The 17,149-nt window shown below is 36.8% G+C and overlaps 2 protein-coding genes across 6 annotated transcripts; one reads left to right on the forward strand and one right to left on the reverse strand.

Annotated features, from left to right (window-relative positions):
* Positions 1-897: 897 nt before the first annotated feature.
* Positions 898-7,675, forward strand: LOC111477008 (BTB/POZ domain-containing protein At1g04390). Of its 4 annotated transcripts, none has more exons than XM_023120924.1 (11): positions 898-1,152; positions 1,647-1,773; positions 2,397-2,904; positions 2,983-3,116; positions 3,214-3,656; positions 3,765-4,904; positions 5,350-5,502; positions 6,066-6,592; positions 6,805-7,174; positions 7,292-7,453; positions 7,526-7,675. In XM_023120924.1, the coding sequence occupies exons 1-8, from the start codon at positions 1,058-1,060 to the stop codon at positions 6,496-6,498; spliced, it is 3,033 nt and encodes a 1,010-aa protein (XP_022976692.1). In that variant the 5' UTR covers positions 898-1,057; the 3' UTR covers positions 6,499-6,592; positions 6,805-7,174; positions 7,292-7,453; positions 7,526-7,675. The 4 variants fall into 4 exon arrangements, with proteins under 4 accessions (XP_022976692.1, XP_022976693.1, XP_022976691.1 ...); XM_023120925.1 differs by having other exon boundaries at positions 7,535-7,675; XM_023120923.1 differs by having other exon boundaries at positions 6,792-7,174; positions 7,292-7,675.
* Positions 7,676-9,265: 1,590 nt separating this feature from the next.
* Positions 9,266-16,137, reverse strand: LOC111477015 (protein PAT1 homolog 1-like). 2 transcript variants are annotated; one of them, XR_002717195.1, is made up of 6 exons: positions 15,661-16,137; positions 14,817-14,962; positions 13,129-13,185; positions 12,985-13,042; positions 9,964-12,180; positions 9,266-9,774 (listed from the first exon to the last, which is right to left on the reverse strand). XR_002717195.1 is itself a non-coding variant. In XM_023120937.1 (5 exons), the coding sequence occupies exons 1-5, from the start codon at positions 15,740-15,742 to the stop codon at positions 10,082-10,084; spliced, it is 2,442 nt and encodes an 813-aa protein (XP_022976705.1). In that variant the 5' UTR covers positions 15,743-16,137; the 3' UTR covers positions 9,266-10,081. The 2 variants fall into 2 exon arrangements, 1 of the variants encoding a protein (XP_022976705.1); XM_023120937.1 differs by having other exon boundaries at positions 9,266-12,180.
* Between the last annotated feature and the right edge of the window lie 1,012 nt (positions 16,138-17,149).

Genomic DNA, 17,149 nt, shown 5'->3' on the forward strand with positions numbered 1-17,149 from the left:
CACCACGCGGATGTGGGGCCCACCTTGGTGAGAGATTTTTCTATATATATTTTCTATTTTTTTTTAAATTACAAAATTATAATAAATCAATTTTCTTTTTTTTTCTTTGTTTTTACCGTTATATTTTCATAAATTTTGCCATCAATTATACTTTATAAATAGTTTGAGACTATGGTACAATATTTAAATTAAAATTATATTGAATTTTCTTTTTGTAATATTAAATTTTGATTATTTATAAATTATGAGGGGTAGAATATTATAATATAATTTATTTGTGAATAATATTTTAGATTTTTTTTTTTTTTTTTTTTTTACATTTTTTAATTGGAAGTTAAACACTAAAAAAAGTTTTATTGGAATATTCATTATTTTTAAATAATAAAAAATTTCAGTAATTTTTTTTATTATATCTCACTCATCTCTAAATTTTCACCCCAGAATTACAATTTCCTCTATTTTTGTTTCTCTTAAATTTGTATTTCCCTCCAAAAATTGTCCTATCTCATAACTTTTGCTTTACCGCTCTTTATTTATTATTTTTTTTTCTTAAATGTAATTTCTGATTTAGTATTTTAATGATCTTAAAATTACTTTTAAAAATGAACATTAATCCTAAAAATTATGTGTTTTAGTGAATATTTGTAAAAATAAAATTAATTTCGATACAATGATATTAATTTTAAATTATTAATAAAATTAATATAAAAATATATTTTTGGGTGATTTTAAGTTAAACAAAAATAATTTAAACCATTTTAATTTTTGCAGAAAAGATAAGAAGGTCAATGCTTTTAGTTCCTTATAAATAGTTTCCATTTCTGGCCATTCGTCCCTTTGATCACCGAAACAGCGAGAGAGAAAGAGCGAGAGAGAGCGAGAGAAAGCTGAGAGCTGAGAATGCGAGCGAAAGTACTTTTTTTTTAGAAGTACTTCGAATTGCGTACAATAAGCTTCAAGGCGGTTCTCCTACTTCAATGATCTGCTCAAACTCTGTCCACTTCTAATGTCTCTCTTTCGCCTTATAGAAAACTGACAAATTCGATTGCCATTCGAGATGAGATCCTCCAGAGGCGGTGGACGAGTCGAATCTACCAGCCACATCCACACTCTCCATCGCCGTCTTCACGACGCTCTCAATCTCGGTACCAGGTCAGTTTCAGTCTTCTTCAGTGTCGAACTCACTCGCTGTAATTTGATGCACTTTTTTGTATGTTTTTCTATTATTGTTCTGCGGAGCATGTCGACGTGCTTGTTTGTTTGCACTATAATTAACTAATTGAACTTTTCTTTTGAGTTTTCTTGGAAGTTTGATCCTGCTCTGGTTCAGAAAGTTGATTTAGTTTGTTTTGTAAGTCGGTTGCGATAATATCTTTGAGGTTTGCCTATCTCGTATAGTTATTATTTCCCCTATCGGCTATCTCTTCTCGAAGGTCGCTTTAAAACAATTCAAGAAAAGATGTCGAAACCTTGAAACACTATGTTGTGTGGTTCGTTTAGGTGCTCAAACGTTTTTAATTGTTTCCGAGAATTTGTAGATGTTGTAATTTACTCACTTGATGAGCAATGTTTCTATTCACGCTCTATTTATTTACGAGACTAGTTTATCTACGCCATAATCGCGGAATTGTTGTTTTCCAAGTCAGGTTTAATGAACAAAACAAGAGAAAATGGATGTGCTCGGATAATGAGGTACAGAGACATGTTGTTCGTTCCATTGCAGCATTTCTTGAATCTGTTCCCAGGGAGTTATGCTACCATCACCTCGTGAAGGTATCGCACTTAGTATTGTCTTTTAGATTTTGGAAATCCAATCAAGTTCAATTGTTCATTCCGTTTTCTTTTTATAGTTGTTTAGAGTCATACTTCCTGATTTTTTTTTTCTCTGGAATTGCACTATCCGTTAACAGTGAAGGTTTTGGATTGGAATTGGACATATCGAAATGACGACCTTTTTCTCCATAAGCATTGATATCTCACTACTAAATTGGAGAAATTTTATTTATTTTATTTTTTTACTATTTTTTTTATAGGGGGGTCGGTAAGTCATCATAGGAGGAATGTGGACATAATAAAATAAAAAGAATAAATATTGATAGTTACACAGTGGAAAAGAAACGAGAATGGTTCTTTTCTTCCTTTTTTTTTTTTCTCTCTCTCATGCTTCTGGTTAATTTTAAGCGTGTTTTGCATAGAACTTAATAAGTCGTTAAATTCTGTGACTGTCCTTGTGTCTTCTTATGCATTGTGTTCTTAAGTTGAAGTCACTTTATGTAGGTGGCTACCTACTGTTGGAAAGTTTTCATTTACTACATGTCTGGATCTTCTTTCTTTTTTTTTTTTTTTTAATAATTTTGTTATCAGATAGTTACTGTCATCCCTTCCATTTCTTTCAGGATTCTATACCTGATATTGTTTATTCTTTGGTGTGGATTCTTGAAGACAAGAATGGGGCAGTGTCAAGCATAGCAGCTGATGTTGCTATAAAGCTGTTCAGTGCTATACCAAATGCACTGTTAAAACCTTTCATTTTGGACCTTTCTCATGCTCTTTCATGTTTGCTACCTGCTCGTCAAATACAAACATCTGCAGCATGTGCTACAGCATTGAATTTGATTCTTTCAAATGTACCGAGTAAAAGTGAGGACGCACTTTGGGAGATTTTAAAAAAGACAGAAGTTGTTCTTCACTTGATTGGCACAATTAAAGACTTTTCTGGAGCTATGAACCCAGTTGAATATATTCAACCTCTTTTTTCTCTTTTGAGTATAATACTCTCTAGGTGGCCTCTCTCTAGGTTTCCAGTTTGGAGTGATGCAAAATTGATGGAAGGTTTGTATGATATGTATGCCAAGCCAGACTTTTCAGTTAGAGCTGAAGTTTTGAAGTTGTACTCTGCAATAGGTAATGAATAAGGGGGAATTTTCATACATTGAGTTTGTGGATCGGTAATTGAGAAAAATTTGTCAATTTCCTTTGCAGCTCTATGTGGTATTGGTGCACAGAAGCTTTTAGAGCGTGGAGAAGCAATTCTGCAAGAAATGGTGGAATGCATGGCCAGCTCACGCCCTCATCATGTTAGGATTGAAGCATTTAGACTTGCACAATGTTTAGTGGTTAGAACTAAGAACTGTTAACATGTTCATTATAGACACTGTTTTGAATGAATACATGTTCTCTGCTTAAAATTTATTTTGTGACATTCTTGCTCAGATAAATGAGGAGACCGGTTTGGAAAGGATGAGTTCATTTTGTGAACCAATTGTCAGTGCCATATTAAGCGCAATGACTGAATGTAGTTTACAACCTGCAACAGTTACCAATAATCAGATATGGCTGCTTGAGGAGGCCAGTCGCTTGGCCTTAATCACTCGTTGGGCTGGCCAACATCACAATTATTTTTGGAAACATGGAATTGACAGAGCTCTCCTTCATCTTTTACTTGGAAAGTGTCCCAAACAACTATATGAATCTACTTTGTCGTTGGAAGACCAGATAAACGTTGCTCGGGAGAGTCTTAAGTCAAATTATTTTCCTGGATTGAGGGTTTATATCTGGGAAATTCTTGGTTCGCTTGCAACAAACTTCAATGATGCTGTCTACCTGAACAAAAGTTCAAACAGACCCCTAATTGACATGCTTCTATCATGTGCCTGGTATTACCATTACTCAGTACATGTGGAGTTCTACTTTATTATGCCTAATCCTTTCACGATGTTTTTCTTTCATTATAGACTCATGTTTTAAAAATGTTTTATCGACAGTTTGGCATTTGCTGAATTATTTATGGGTTGGCGTCAAATCTGTCAAAGTGATGTTGTAAATGCCTCAAAAAATGAATCATTATTGAGAGCTATTATGATGATGATTTATTCTCCTTCCAATTATATTGCATCAACGACGATGTCTATGTTAACAACGATGCTAGAGCCGAATATTAAGTCATATTTGAAGGACGTCCGGCATACACTGACGGGCATCTCATTTGGGACAATTTCTGGTATGCCAAATATTCTAATAGTCGTGAACTTGTTAAGTTTAGTATGTTGTGTAGGTCTGCCACAGTATACAGTGTGGGACAAGAATGCAGAAGGCATGAAGGCAATAGTCTCCTTTGTTAAGTGGTGCTTGAGTAATGAAGTCCATTTAGATAGGCTGAGCTATTCTCCACATTTGCTTTTTAATTTTCATGAGAGAGCTTGCTGTCAGGGCCCTAACAAAGAATGGGAGGGAAGAGATATCCTACTTTTATATAGTTTGGTGGGCCTGGCTGAGTTAATTTTACAATTGCGCCCCTTGACAAATGAAAGAGAAACATCTTCTTTATTAGTTGGATTTGCTGAAGATGAGTTAATAAGCCAACTTCAGGATATCTGCAGTGGTAGTTACTCTCCGGGACTAAAGTGGTATGCTGCATATGTCCTTAGTTTATTGGGATTGTATGGGTTTCCTAGTAAACTTGGGAACAGGATTGGCAGAGCACTTGATGGGACTGACTATTCAGACATTCGTTTCATCCATACAAATGGGAAGTGTCTAAATGCCCATGGTGTGATTCTTGCAGCTCGGTGTGCATCACTGCTGCCTCCTAACTGGCCACCTGTCATTGAGAAAATTCCTAATTTTTCATTCTCCTCAGACAAGAACTCATCTGGAAAGATTCAGAAAGAGGTTTGTTTATCTTCACACGTTGACAACGATGCAATGGAGAAGTTACTTGAGTATGTCTACAAGGGACATCTCCAAACTGGAGAGGAACTTACAAAAAAGTTGAGAAGTCTTGCTAAACGTTGTAGAATTCAGACTCTGTTTCATTTACTTTGTAGAAGAAGGCCGAAGTGGGGGGCACCTTTCCCCAACTTCAATCTTGTGGCGGCTCTTGGTCCAGCTGGATATCCTTTCTCGTAGGTTTCTCTTGGTTTTCTTCTACTAGACCAAGTTTCATTTAAGAAGCATATATTTTGTGAAAATAAATTCTTTTTCTTTGAGTAATTGATTTCTGATAGACAATCATTTTCATCATCATACAAATGAACATATTTTCATATGTTGGCCACTAAATCATTTTGAATCTTTAACCTTGTGTTTATAAATTCACTTCTGAGAATTAAATTTCTCTACTGAAAAATGTAACGGGTAGTATATGTTATTAAGCATGTGTTTTTTCTACCATTCACATTATCCAGCAGAAGATCTTTTATTACATTTTCTGATTTAGGTCAAAGCCATTCAATTGGTCTTGTTGTTGGGCAGTGTAATTTTCTTGTAGGGAACATATTTTAATTTCCTTCCTCCATGTAACTATCTTTTCTGTAAAAGATTCTATGACCAATTTTGTTTGGTTTTCAGAGACATCACCTTGGAGGCAACAGCAACTAAGCAGACTAGTTGGAAATGCGACGTTTGTGCTTCATCTTTGCCACATATGCATGTTCATAAAGTAATTTTGTGGTTAAGCTGTGACTATCTAAGAGCCTTGTTACAATCGGGAATGAAAGAAAGGTATTTTATCATTGCATTTATTATATCAATACACAACCATAGAAAAGGACTATTATGTGATTTACAATGTAGTGAACAGAACATAAAAAGTTACAGAGTTTGTTTGATACGCTGTTCTTTTATTAGTAATATTATTTTGTCAATTCACTTTTGTTCTCAATTTAAGGATGAAAATAAGATATTATTTGCATTTATTGGATTGTAAGAGATCTGTTGTAGTGTAGTGTGGAAAAATGAACTATGTCAATACATTGATGAAAAGACTGCGTGATTGTTAACTTTTCATTGCCATCAGATCACAGTGCGATCAATATTTATACATAAATTACTTTTTTTCTCAAATACTTTATGATGGCCTTCTCTTTTACTTTTTTGTTACATAAATCAAGCTTAAAACTTTTCACATTAAAAGAATTTGATGGAGGTGAATTCGTTGTTTCTGAGTAGAAATGGTTGAACTTCCTTTGAAATTTCTTCTGAAAGCAGTTCTGATTTTATTTGCCATTATTGTAGTCCACAGTTAAAGGTTTAGTCCTTTTCCCTTTTTTCTCTTTTCCTGACAGCCACTCAGAAATAATTAAGGTTCCAGTTAGTTGGGAGGCAATGGTTAAACTGGTGGAGTGGTTCTACTCAGACAAGCTGCCAGATCCTCCATGTGGGTGTCTGTGGTATAATATGGATGACCAAGAGAAGTTGAATGAGCTCCAATCATATGTAGAGCTTTGTTGGTTGGCTGAGTTCTGGTTTCTGGAAGATCTTCAGGAAGTGTGCTTGCATATAATTGTAGTTTGTCTAGATATTGCCCATCATTTGTGGGTCAAAGTACTTCGAATGGCTGGAGATTTCTCTTTGTGGAAGTTGGCTGAAATTGCTGCAGATTATATTGCTCCATTATATTCTCAACTTCGTAATTGTGGTGATCTTGAAACACTAGATGAAAGGCTCCTGAGTATGGTACGTGCTGCATCTGTTCGACTTTCTCAAGAGGGTAACTAGTTTTCTGGGTTGTTAAACACCATTACGGATCTGTCGCATAAGGATTCATAATCTGGGTAGAAAAGGCCTCATAATCTCATGCCCAACATTATAGGTAAGCTGAAATATCTCTTATATTTAATGCTAGTTTCCATACACAAGTTCACTAGTCTCGTTCATATGGGATGTAAGTTGAGCTCTTCATTTCCCTAACATAAGCAGTCTAATTTCTCATTAGTTTTATCTTTGCTGTATCGAACACGAATCACGTTTAAGTTCAGACTTCTTATGTTGCCACGTCACCATTCTTAAAGATTTCTCGTACAGGAAACCATATGAGACAATGTTGGCATTGGTAAGGAATCTGCTCAGTGCTTGTTCCTGGTAAATAGATAATTCATGGAAATCGAGGTGCAACGTCATGGAAAGTGTTTACATAGTCAGCATTGAAAATAGTTATGCCAGAGAGATCTCTTGTAGTTATGTTGTCGTAATAATCTGATTGTAAATGAAGACAATGTTGCGATGCATTACAACAATTGTAACCGGTCGTATCCCTTGCTTCTTTGCCTCAACTACCCTGTACTTCGTGGTTGAAACGAGGATCGATCAGTTTGGTACTTGGAAGTATTTACAGCTTTCAGCTAGTCTCTTGTCAAACTGCTTACGGAGCCGTGCTTGATGTGTGACAAATGAAGTACGTAGACAGTTATTCTCTCTCTCTCTCTTTATAGTTTCTTTGAATGTTCAGAAATATAAATACATACTGTTGCAATGCTGATCTCCTAAATTTTGATTTTGATGTTTATGTCAGATAATACAAGTATGGCCTACCTTGTATTGTATACATTATACACAATAACTTCAGTCTGATTTCAACAAATACATTATACACATTTAGCATTACCAATCAATGAGGGAACCAGAGCTCGAACATCGTCTCCGATCGAGCACTTTTTGTTTGTCATTTGATGAGGTCATTCACTTGTTCTCTTGAATCCTTTTAGTTCATTGTTTTCTTCTCCGTTTTACATTCGAGTTTCTTCAGGATATATAGGCTTTCAACATTCTAACTACAGACGAGAATTTTACTTTGCTATGGATAGAACGGTTGTGAAGGAATATCCTTCGGCTTTTGTGGAATTCCAGTCGTGCTGCACTACGTGAAATGACTTGTGAGTCTCTTTTTAGATTTCTACATGCTTTCTATGTCTATCCCATCAATGATTACTTTATTCGCATATCTATCTGCCTTTGCCTCTGGCAACTGTGTTAGATAATTGGGACTGAGACAGTACATTTTATTGAGCCCTATAAGAATATAGGCTAAAACGACCTTCAAATAGTTTTAAAATTTGTCTACTAGGGAGAGGTTTCCACATCTTTATAAAGAATGTTTCGTTCTTCTCCCCAACCGACGTGGGATCTCACAATTCATCCACCTTCGGGGTCCAGCGTTCTCGCTGGCACTCGTTTCCTTCTTCAATCGATGTGAGACCCCCCAATCCACTCTCCTTCGGGGCGCAATGTCCTTGTTGGCACACCGCCTCGTGTCCACCCCCTTTGGGGTTCAGGCTCCTCGCTGACACATTCTTTGATGTTTGATTCTAATACCATTTGTAACATACCAAACACACCGGTAACAAATATTTTCCTCTTTGGACTTTCCCTCGAGAGTTTGAAAATGCGTCAATTGGGGAGAGATTTTCATACCTTTATAAAGAATGCTTCGTTCTTTTCCCCAACCGAGTAAGAACCTATAATGCCTTCTTTTATGCACTCTAATCCTTCACTCCTAGATAGTGATATTCTTTTTCGGTGGGTCAAGTTGATCCATACTTGAATTTACATGATAAACAAGAGTGGGTGACACTGTTGGCCAGGTCTGTAGGTTTATTTTTCAATTTGAATCATAAAGAATGCATTTTTTTCTTCCAAATAATGATCTTTTGTGTCTACTCTAATAAGTGGTACTAAAGAGCCTATATAAGGTTGTGGATAATAAATATGCTACTACCCATAATCCAATAGGTGATGTTCTAAAATTGAGTACTATCAGTGATTCCAATAACCAAGAGCTGGTTAGCTTTCCAATCTTAAATCTATAGGTTAAATTTCCAGTTTAGTCCTAAAAAATTGTGTAAAGGCTTTTGAATAATTCTGCCTTTTTTGTGCCCTAATCTATTCAATATTTTTTAAGACTCTGCCTATTAGGTTAAAGAAAGTGAATTTTGTGTCCAATCAAACTCTAATTTGGGATTTTAAAATTAGAAATTCATGACCTTATTAGATATTATGTGCCTCTTGTATGATGATGCAGTGGATTGAGTGTAACATCGTACAGAGGGTGAGGATCCTGGTGTCACCATGAATTATCTTACTGGAACAGATGAGATAGAAGGATAAGAAAGACCCTAGCTTTGATTGGCTTGACACTATTAAAAAAAATTACTTGGTTTTTAAATTTTAGTTTGATTTTGAAATATATATATATATAACAAGTACCCAGCAAAAAAAAATAATAATAATAAGAAAATAAAAAAGAGAGAGAAAAAGCAGCATTTGCAAATCGAGGAGGAAAAGTATTTTGAAATATTTTAAGCCATCTAATTTTTTCTTGCAAGTAATGAAGTAAATTGACATGTTTTTTTCAATCCATTAGCGTTTAATTAATCGATTCATTTTTTCAGTTAGTTAAATCATATCATTAAAAATTATTTTATAAATTTACGAGACTAGAGTGTTTCTTCTGATAATTAGGACCAGATAAACAATATTTTATAAATCGACATGGCATCATAATCAATACAAATAATTTAATTAATTAATTCCATTGTAGCAGACAAATAAAGCGTAGGAATTTAGTAAATACAAATGACCAAAAAGAATATGGAAAACCCATTCCATTATTCTTAACATCCTTCTTATTAAAAAAATAATATATATATATATATATGAAAATAGTTCCACCACACCCGTTTGTTAGGGCTAAAAAAACACAGCCAACGTCCAACTCCACCCCCGTCGACTCTTGTCTCTGTCTCTCTTGTGTGGGGCGTAGACACCAATAACATCATAAAAAGTAAATTATAAAACATTAAAATACCCATCCCCACCACCCTTCTCAGGTATTTATAAATAGTGAAGGACCATGGGAACTTGGTCTCAAAGACCGACCGACCGACCGACCAACCCTGTACACTCTTAACCCTCAACCATCCACATTATATCTCTCATTCATATCTGGACCACTTACACCGTATTCTATCTCTAAACCTCTCCTCCTCTACCCAATCCGGGAAGAGAAAAAAAACAATCAAAACTAACCCCAACATAACAATGGCGTTAATTTTTCAATAGTAAAAAACATGAAGAGAAGAATCATTCTAAGAATAGAAGCAAGTACTTTGTTTTGCACGCCCCTCCTTTCACCCGCCGTACCAGAAAAAAGAATAAAATTAAAGGGAGCAGTAGTAGAGAGAGACCTCTAGTGAAGGGTTTTCTCTGTTCTTCCACATGTATTTTGATGATGAGATTATTCTGAAGGCTCCTTCGTTGGAACCGTATAGATAAAAAGGTGCAACATTCACCAAACTTCTCTTGATCATAAGGAATCGAAGTTGTTGCGACCACAGTGCTCGGCCCCATTGTTAGATCCACCAACAGACATCGAGCGTTGAGCAAAATCTATTAATACTCTTTTTTGGTACTCTTCGGTATGGGGAAGGCTTGCCCGTAATACTTCGACTGGCATTTCTTGACTGATGGCAGTGGCTTGATCCAAGACAGCTACTGCTGCATTCTGTGGAGATTGTCTTAGTAGTGATTGCATGATACTATCGTACTTGTTTACACAATACTTTGTAAGAAGGCCGAAAAATTCATCGAACGAAGCCTGCCAAAGAGAGCGGTGAGTAATGTTATAGTTACTCGCAGCATGAGGGTCGGTTAGGAGTTCCGTGGCCCTCTCGAGAACAGATTTCAAAATCAAGGACGCCCCATCTCCAGCAGGGGACCCTAGAGGGCGAAGTGGAGGTTGCTCTGAGGAGCAAACTACAGCCGCAAGACATGCACTTAGGGCTCCAAGATCCATACTACGGGTTTGCAATGAGACAATTCTTGCAAGTTCACTAACAGAATCTGCTGCCCCAGGATCAGAAGGAACACTACCAAACAAGAATCTTAAGTGACGGAAAATAGCCATACAAACTATTTGTTTGAGCTCACCACCTGGTATGAGCAGCTGAAGGTACTTTCCGAGAAGCTTTCGACCCTTGGGAAGAGAAACCAACCTCAAGAAAACAAAATCATCTTTAGGAGCCAGCCCAACTGTGTGACCATCTTTACTGCATGGATCAACTATGTGAAGTGATGCAGCCAGTCCTTCCAACAGGACCTGGCGACGTCTTCGTAACTGAGCACCACCGTCTTGGAACTGATTGCATTGCAGGAAACGATCAATATCATCCACGTCAAGAAGCAGACAATGACCATCCTCGATTGTAACTCTAGCTGCTAGCATAGGCTCCTGTTCAAGGGGCTTCTCAGAAACCTTTTGATCAGAGCTTCCACCAACAGACGAACTTGGAGGATCCACTTCAAGAAGAGGGCGAGGTCTACGAATTGATGAGAATGGAACCCTACCAAGTGCTTCAACCTGAAGAAAAGCATGCGGCTCATTATTGGCACGGGCATGTGGTGGAAGATCCCTTAGTTGATTAGGACAAAAATGATGCCTCAACTTTGCTCCTGCAGATTTTCTTGAAAGACAAGCCTGATGATAGTAGTCATCTACATATGGATCATTACTGTGTGTTGCTGCAAGCTGCATTCTAACAATATTCTCTAATTCATCCGCTCCCATATACTTGGATCTACAGAAAGGCCACCCGAAGTTATTCCTAAAACTACTGGTCTCATTACCCTGATGGATAAAACGAGGGTTCTGTCTACCTTTCTGAGACCTAGGCCTTTGATCCCTCATATCTGGTATGCCGAGCATGGCTTCCAACTTGTTCATTAAGTGAGGTGGGCCTGAAGATACATGGGAATTAAAAAGATGGGACTGAAAACCTGATAGAGAACCGCCAAATGGAGGCTGAACAGGATGTTGCAACCTATGCTGCTGCTGCTGCGGCGGCTGTGGTGGTAACTGTGGAAATCCATTCTGATTCGGTAACTGTTGAGGCAATAAATTGTTTAGGTGACTGGAATGTTCTCCACGAAACATGCCAACTTGGTTGACGCATTGGCTCTGCGGTCCACCGTTAGCAGAGAGACCAGAGTTAAATTGCGGCATATTTCCAAATCGTGATCCAGAAATGAAACCAGCAATCTGAGAGTTTGGTGGTGTGAGATTTGATGGAGATAATGATACTACATGGCGTCCAGAAGGAACAAAAGGCATGTTTAGATGGCTTGAATGCTGGTTTGGCGAAGCATGAGGAGATATTCCGATAGGAGGATGTGAAGACTTCGGGACAGAAATTGGCTCACTAGAGATCTGTTGGTGGTATTGCTGCAGCTGCGGCTGCTGATCAGGGTAAGAAGATGTCCTATATAAAGACGTAGATTCAGCAAGAGAGGAAAAATGTGGATGTGATGACCATCTTTTTCCTTCCTGAGCACTTTCCACATTATAGCCTTGCTGGGCAAGCCAATCGGAGAAGCCCTCCTCATGTGGCCATTCATTAACTGACGAACCTAGAAGAGTAGATGAGAAAGACAAAAAGAAAATGAAGGAAATCAGTCAACCATGAACCGACAAATGAACTGTACATTCAGTGTTGTGTAACAAAGAAAAGACAAAGATCTCGTTCGAAACATGCTTGTCAGGATTAAAGATGTTGGGATTAGATTAGCAGACTGTGGATGGGTCAAGACGACGAGTAAGGTCTCCATCATCTCCAAAAGCGGGGCGATTAGGTTCGAGTCTAAATTGATCGGGTGGTCGGACACAATCTAATAGTAGTATATATTTAGGGGTGAAAAAAGCTAAATCTGTCACCTGGCTCCTTCCACGCAAGATGACTAGGATCAAAATAGTTCACAATAAGGGAAAAAATTGGCAAAAATCTAACCTCTAAAAATACATTCCCAACATTAACATACAGAATCCAAGCTACGAATGCTCAAATTAACATTATCAAAAGGTCTATAATACTTTCCTCAAGTAAAAGTTCACCTAAATCGTGATGAAGAAAATAAGAAATGGACATTTGAAATAAAAATTGTATTAAGAACTGCAGATTTTAAAGTTCTTTTCAATTTTCTCAATTCAATTTTTAGAATTGAAAGGCTAATAAAAAAAATAGAACATAAATTTTGCCACGGTGAAGTTTTCTAGACCCACCCTGATGGAGGGAGTTTAGAGAACCAAGTAATGTTTGTCTGCGGCATGAAGCCATTTTGTGTTACTGGACCATCTTGACAATAGCAAACTATTCAATACGAACTATTACTTGAGTACTATTTTAGCATCACAAACAGTTGATAGGATAAACTTACTTTCTCTCAATGCTCTACCTCCAATAACTCCCGTAGGCCCGCTACCAACCTCGCTCAACTGAAAGGACACAAAGTAATAATCAAATAGAGATAAAAATATAGAAACATGTCATTCATGCAAAGGAGTTCTACAAGGTTTCTAACCCTTTCAAAAGAAGAAACAAGATCGTCAATATCAGATGGAGGTCTAAAGTCCTCACTCTGCAAACCATAGAAAGGAGTTAGTTAAATCCAATTATGTAGCACTTGTGAATTATAAATGATTACCAAACATTTGAGTTAGTTCTTGATATAAAACGGCACATTTTGTAACAGAGCAAAAAAATACCACAGTAGCTCAAATGCGACTTGTGCAATAAGAGAAGGAGAAAGTGACAAGCTTGCTCGATGCTTTATAAAAGTTCCAAGATTACGTCAGCAACAGTTTTTCTCATCAAGACTACCACATGTAACTTCAAAACTTACAATTGTATGAGATAAATCCATGAATTCCCACACCCATCTTATTATGTTGTCTGGATTAACCCAAAACTGATATGCATTTTCTTTAGGGAATAAGTCCAAAAGGAATGCAATATTAAAATATCTACCGCGTAAGAGAGACAGGAAAGCTGATTGGCATCTCTAGATCCAGATTTATTTTAACCAATTATTTTTTTATATGAAAAGTCAAACTTTCATTGAGGGAAAATAAAATAATAGAACGGGAATACAAAAAAACATCAACAAAAGGAACCACCTAGGCTAAAAGGGGGCTTCGATCTAAGAAAAATGGTACCCAAGGAATAATTATAAGACTCATTAACCATGGAACCCAAAGAGAAACATTAACCTAACAAGAGCCCAAACCACCTCCCAAGACCCTCTCAACCTCTTGAAAAAAATTACTTCCAGCATAGATCCACAAAATAACAACTCTAAGTATAAAAGGGCGATTAAAGAAGAACACCTCGAGCATAGATCTGCACACATCAGGCCAAGCCACATGAAAAAATCCCAAACCAAGGAGGCAAAATGACATCTCAACAAAAGGTGATCAAGGACCTCAGACGCTCTCCTATAAAGGATGCAACACCGTGACCCTATTCGAGAGAACTTTCTCAACACATGATCCAAAGTGTTAACTTTGCAATGAAACATTTGTCAGACCTGTCACTACTTGGGAATTTCGACCTTCCAAAGCACGGTAAAGAAGGAACCACTAGGAATTGAAGGACAGCACAATCCAAAAGAAGGAGAGAGAGCAGCAATAGAAGGTAACACAGAGGCCACCAAATGAAACCTCTTGGAAGAAAGATAGTACAAACAGGGAAATAACAAGCAAAGGGATATCATAGATACAAAGGGGAAGGAGATCAAATGGATCCACAAACTTGGGGATACTTTTCATGCTCCATGACAAATGTGTAGTCTTTGGCAATAATTCAAACTCTTTTCGAGTTGGGAAGCTGATTTTATTGCTACCTTGTAGAATATTTGCTTGGAAATAAACGGGAACAAGCTATTTGAACGTCATAGACAAGGGAAGCCATTTGGGGTTCGACCTCTTTAGCAAATTTTTCCCAACTTTTTTATAGTTTCCCTCTTATCAGATGCAAGAATTTCAAATACATAACTACACAATAAAAAACTGCTTCAAACAAAAATTTACGAGATCCAATTTTTCTATAGGGTGATTTTAAATTTTAGTTTCCGAAACTTGTAGGGCACGGATTGAACTTGGACTTCTATTCGTTCACATGCAACTACCAACGATTTTAAAAAGAAAACATGTGCATCCAGCTAAAGAAAAAAGGAACATAACTGTATAGAACAAAGGAAATAAAAGATACCTCCTTATCAAACAAAAACTCCTCCTCCTCCTCAATCCCAGCAGCAAGTGTATCATCCTCTTCATCTTCTAATCCCCCCAATTCAACCTCCTCCATGACATCCTTCCCAAAAAATGCATACTGCGATGCATCAAACAGAGCATCTTCTGCAACATTGAAAATTAAATCACATTGCTTGCATCTTCATTATAAAACTAGAGATCAGAACATGTTTCAGATCTAATCATAAATAAATGAAATAAAGTGACTATAAAACGTCTGAAGAACATTATGTATAGAGAGTTTTCTACAAGAATCAAATAAACCACCTCTATAGTTCTCTCCCCATTCTTTCGGTTAAGTTTCAAGAAATCAAAAGAAAAAGAAAACAACAATTCAAATTGCAACTATCGCAAGAACACAAATTGCCTAAACGACATTTACATCATAGAACAACAACAATCGCTCCATGAAACCAATAACGACTTCCTAAGAAAATGACCTAAAATTACTAGGTAGAAAATTGAGAAACATCGCAGACTACTGCCATAATCCGCAAACAAACAGTTATCTACTTAATTCTTGAGAATTAACATATTCCATCTCAATAACAGGACTAGAACGAAATCCTCACATCCTTCAGAAGATTCAAAAACACAACTGTAAGACAACAATTATATACACAACAACTACCACCCATCCGAGCTCAAATTTCTCAATCACCGACTTCATACACACAATTAAAAAGAAGTTCAAATAAAATGGATCTGAAGTAACAAGGATTCAAGAGAAAGGTCCAAAAGAGCAGCATAAAGCTATAAAAGAAATTGCATGAGAGAATCCGAGAAGAAAGCAAAAACCATACCTGTTGAATTGGCTCCAAAACGCTTGAGATCCCCGGACGTAGATGCCACTTGAACTCTAGCTCCGTTACCGAAAACATCCATATCTACGACTCAATTACACGAAACGAAGAGCAATAACATGGAAACCAAATCTTAACCTCAATAATCAAGAAAAACTACGCCGGAATAGGATCGGAAACTAAACGAAACACGAAAACAAATGAAATCGAAAACCCTAACAGGTCAAAATCCTAGGGTTTGAGGGGAAATGGCCTGGACAAAATGAACAAAAAAAAAAATAAATATGTACAGTTGGTGGTAGAGTAATACTAGTGTGTCGTCCTCATGGATTGAGCTTTCTTTTCGGTGTGTCAGTGAGGGCTTTTTAAGGGTTGAAATTGGATCGGAGAGAGAAACCAAAATTGGAAACCCTAAAAAGAGAGAACAATCAATGGGGATTCCATTGGGACAATTCAAAACGAAGGCTCTTTTTTTCTTTTTTCTTTTTTTTTTCCTGTTTTAAATTTATTTATTCGTGTCTTAATTTTCACAGGTCATAATATAAATGGGAGTTCGTTCTGGAAATTCCTTTTTTTAAAACCATTTGTTTTTCTATTTATATTTGATTTAACTGTAATTTGTGAATATCTGACAACTGCGCCTTTTTTTTTTTTTTTAAATAGTTGATTAAATTACAATTTTAGTCTATATAAATTTAAGTTCGTTTGTTATATATATATTTTTTTTAATGTTTTAGAAAATAAGTTTATAAATATTTTTCCTCACAATTTTGAAACATATTTAGTGGAGATACGTTTCTACAATCTTATAAGGAATGTCCCTATCGTCCTTGCTGGCACAATGTTCGGTGTCTAGCTATGATATTAGTTGTAACAGCTCAAGGCCACAAGTAACAAATATCGTCCCTGTCGTTTTTGCTAGCACATTGTCCGGTGTCTAACTATGATATTATTTGTAACAGCTCAAACCCACAGGTAACAAATATTGTCCCTGTCGTTCTTGCTGACACACTGGTCTATTTGTAACAGCTCAAACCCACAGGTAACAAATATTGTCCCTGTCGTTCTTGCTGACACACTGGTCGGTGTTTAACTATGATATTAGTTGTAACAGCTCAAGTGTCCCTGTCGTTCTTGCTGACACACTGGTCGGTGTTTAACTATGATATTAGTTGTAACAGCTCAAGGCCACAGGTAACAAATATCGTCCCTGTCGTTTTTGCTAGCACATTGTCCGGTGTCTAACTATGATATTATTTGTAACAGCTCAAACCCACAGGTAACAAATATTGTCCCTGTCGTTCTTGCTGACACACTGGTCGGTGTTTAACTATGATATTAGTTGTAACAGCTCAAGTCCACAGGTAACAAATATCGTCCCTGTCGTTCTTGCTGGCACACTGTCCGGTATCTAACTATGATATTATTTGTAACAGCTCAAACCCACAGGTAACAAATATCGTCCCTGTCGTTCTTGCTGGTACACTGC

This window comes from Cucurbita maxima, unplaced genomic scaffold (genome assembly GCF_002738345.1).
Source record: "Cucurbita maxima cultivar Rimu unplaced genomic scaffold, Cmax_1.0 Cma_Scf00003, whole genome shotgun sequence".
Lineage (NCBI taxonomy): Eukaryota > Viridiplantae > Streptophyta > Magnoliopsida > Cucurbitales > Cucurbitaceae > Cucurbita > Cucurbita maxima.

Bases quoted from the DNA above. Each gene is read 5' to 3' on its own strand.
- LOC111477008 (XM_023120923.1), top strand. From the start codon at position 1,058: ATGAGATCCTCCAGAGGCGGTGGACGAGTCGAATCTACCAGCCACATC. The intron at 1,153-1,646 runs GTCAGTTTCAGT...TTTCCAAGTCAG, and splicing joins GCTCTCAATCTCGGTACCAG to GTTTAATGAACAAAACAAGA. The intron at 4,905-5,349 runs GTAGGTTTCTCT...TTTGGTTTTCAG, and splicing joins CCAGCTGGATATCCTTTCTC to AGACATCACCTTGGAGGCAA.
- LOC111477015 (XM_023120937.1), bottom strand. From the start codon at position 15,742: ATGGATGTTTTCGGTAACGGAGCTAGAGTTCAAGTGGCATCTACGTCC. The intron at 14,963-15,660 runs GTATGGTTTTTG...TCAATGTTGCAG, and splicing joins TTTTGGAGCCAATTCAACAG to AAGATGCTCTGTTTGATGCA. The intron at 12,181-12,984 runs GTAAGTTTATCC...CTACTCTTCTAG, and splicing joins AGGTAGAGCATTGAGAGAAA to GTTCGTCAGTTAATGAATGG.